General features: G+C 52.1%; 1 protein-coding gene across 1 annotated transcript in view; it reads right to left on the bottom strand.

Annotated features, from left to right (window-relative positions):
• LOC130587220 (sarcoplasmic/endoplasmic reticulum calcium ATPase 1) overlaps nt 1–1459 on the bottom strand; it is a gene marked incomplete at its 3' end in the record, with an annotated part of 20319 nt that extends 18860 nt beyond the window's left edge. The window contains exon 1 of the mRNA XM_057388183.1: nt 1322–1459. Coding sequence (XP_057244166.1) covers nt 1322–1459 — 138 coding nt within the window. The remainder of the gene's footprint in view (nt 1–1321) is intronic.
• Nucleotides 1460–3023: the final 1564 nt, after the last annotated feature.

Here is a 3023-nt window from a genome sequence, read left to right as displayed (position 1 = left end):
GTCAATGGACACTCAATGGTCACTCAATGGTCACTCAATGGTCAATGGTCACTGTAATCACTCAATGGTCACTCAATGGTCACTCAATGGTCACTCACTCAATGGTCAATGGTCAATGGTCAATGGTCAATGGTCACTCAATGGTCAATGGTCAATGGTCAATGGGCACTCAATGGTCACTCAATGGTCAATGGTCAATGGTCAATGGTCACTCAATGGTCACTCAATGGTCAGCGGCACCGCGCCGTCCCCACCCGGACGTAATTGCAGCGGTCAATGACCCCTTCCGGGGCGCCCTGCGGACAATGGACACTCAATGGTCACTCAATGGAGTGGTCACTCAATGGAGTGGTCACTCAATGGTCAATGGTCAATGGTCACTGTAATCACTCAATGGGCACTCAATGGTCACTCAGTGGTCACTCAGTGGTCACTCAATGGTCAATGGTCAATGGTCAATGGTCAATAGACACTCAATGGTCACTCAATGGTCACTCAATGGTCACTCCGGGGTCACTCTGGGGTCACTCAGTGATCAGCAGGTGACACTCAGGTGACAATGGTGACAGTGCCACCCACCTTGACGAACATTTTGTTCCCCACGGGTGACAATGGTGACCCTGAGGTGACAATGGTGACCCCCAGGTGACCCCCAGGTGACAATGGTGACAGTGCCACCCACCTTGACGAACATTTTGTCACTGGGATCACACAATGGTCACTCTCAGGTGACACTGGTGACACTGAGGTGACAATGATGGCCCCCAGGTGTCACTCAGGTGACACTGAGGTGACAATGGTGACCCCCAGGTGACCCCCAGGTGACAATGGTGACAGTGCCACCCACCTTGACGAACATTTTGTCACTGATATCACACAATGGTCACTCTCAGGTGACAATGATGACCCCCGGGTGACAATGGTGACCTCCAGGTGACCCCCAGGTGACACAGAGGTGACACAGAGGTGTCCCCCAGGTGACAATGGTGACAGTGCCACCCACCTTGACGAACATTTTGTCACACACAGGTCACACAGAGGTGACAATGGTGACACAGAGGTGACACTGATGACCCCCAGGTGACAATGGTGACAATGCCACCCACCTTGACGAACATTTTGTCACTGATATCACACAATGGTCACTCTCAGGTGACACTCAGGTGACAATGAGGTGACAATGGTGACAATGGTGACAGTGCCACCCACCTTGACGAACATTTTGTCACTAATGTCACACAATGGTCACTCTCAGGTGACAATGGTGACACAGAGGTGACATTGGTGACACTCAGGTGACAATGGTGACAGTGCCACCCACCTTGACGAACATTTTGTTCCCCACGGCCGCGCGCGAGGCTTTGGCCGGAGAGCAGAACACGGACATGGACTTCCGGTCACGGGAGAATTCCAGAGTGAACTCCTTCTTCATTAACTGCTTAATGACCTGAGGGGACATTGTGACATCATCAGGGGACAGTGACATCATCAGTGACATCATTGGGGACAATGGGGACATTGGGACATGGACTTCCGGTCACGGGAGAATTCCAGCGTGAATTCCTTCTTCATTAGCTGCTTAATCACCTGGGGACAATGTGACATCATCAGGGGACAGTGACATCATCAGGGACATCGAGAGGTGACAGTGACACCGGGACATTGGGGACATTGGGGACATTGGGGACATTGGGGACATTGGGGACATTGGGGACATTGGGGACATTGGGACATGGACTTCCGGTCACGGGAGAATTCCAGCGTGAACTCCTTCTTCATCAGCTGCTTAATGACCTGGGGACAATGGGGACAATGGTGACATCATTGGGGACAGTGACATCATCAGTGACATCATCAGTGACATCATCAGGGGACATTGGGGACATTGGGACATGGACTTCCGGTCACGGGAGAATTCCAGCGTGAACTCCTTCTTCATTAACTGCTTAATGACCTGAGGGGACATTGTGACATCATCAGGGGACAGTGACATCATCAGTGACATCATTGGGGACATTGGGGACATTGGGGACATTGGGGACATTGGGGACATTGGGGACATTGGGACATGGACTTCCGGTCACGAGAGAACTCCAGCGTGAACTCCTTCTTCATTAACTGCTTAATGACCTGAGGGGACAATGGGGACAATGACATCATCAGGGGACAATGACATCATCAGTGACATCATTGGGGACATTGGGGACATTGGGGACATTGGGGACATTGGGGACATTGGGGACATTGGGGACAGTGACATCATCAGTGACATCATTGGGGACATTGGGACATTGAGGGGTGACAGTGACACCAGGACATTGGGGACATTGGGGACATTGGGGACATTGGGACATGGACTTCCGGTCACGGGAGAACTCGAGCGTGAACTCCTTCTTCATTAACTGCTTAATGACCTGAGGACAATGGGGACATTGTCAGGGGACATTGGGGACACCCAGGGGTGACAGTGACACCGGGACATCCAGGGGATTGGGACATTGGGGACATCGGGGACATTGGGACATGGACTTCCGGTCACGAGAGAACTCCAGAGTGAACTCCTTCTTCATCAACTGCTTAATGACCTGGGGACAATGGGGACAATGGTGACACTGAGGTGACACTGAGGTGACACAGAGGTGACACAGGTGACATTGGTGACACTCACGGTGTTGCAGGCGTTGGCTCTCTCCACTTTGCTCAGGTTCCTCAGTTTCCCCAGGTGACAGAGGTGACAATACCGATACAGATGACACAGAGGGTGACATTGGTGACACAGAGGTGACAATGATGACACAGAGGGTGACACACAGGTGACATTGGTGACACTCAGGTGACACTGGTGACACTCACGGTGTTGCAGGCGTTGGCTCTCTCCACTTTGCTCAGGTTCCTCAGTTTCCCCGGGTGACAATGGTGACACAGATGACCCGGGAGGTGACACAGGTGACACTGAGGTGACACAGAGGGTGACATTGGTGACACACAGGTGACAATGGTGACAATGTGACACTCACGGTGTT

This window comes from Malurus melanocephalus, unplaced genomic scaffold, assembly GCF_030028575.1.
Source record: "Malurus melanocephalus ecotype Western Australia unplaced genomic scaffold, MMel_1.1 scaffold_1646, whole genome shotgun sequence".
Taxonomy (NCBI): domain Eukaryota; kingdom Metazoa; phylum Chordata; class Aves; order Passeriformes; family Maluridae; genus Malurus; species Malurus melanocephalus.
Note: the sequence above shows the minus strand (reverse complement) of the source record. Positions and strands in the feature narration are given on the sequence as shown.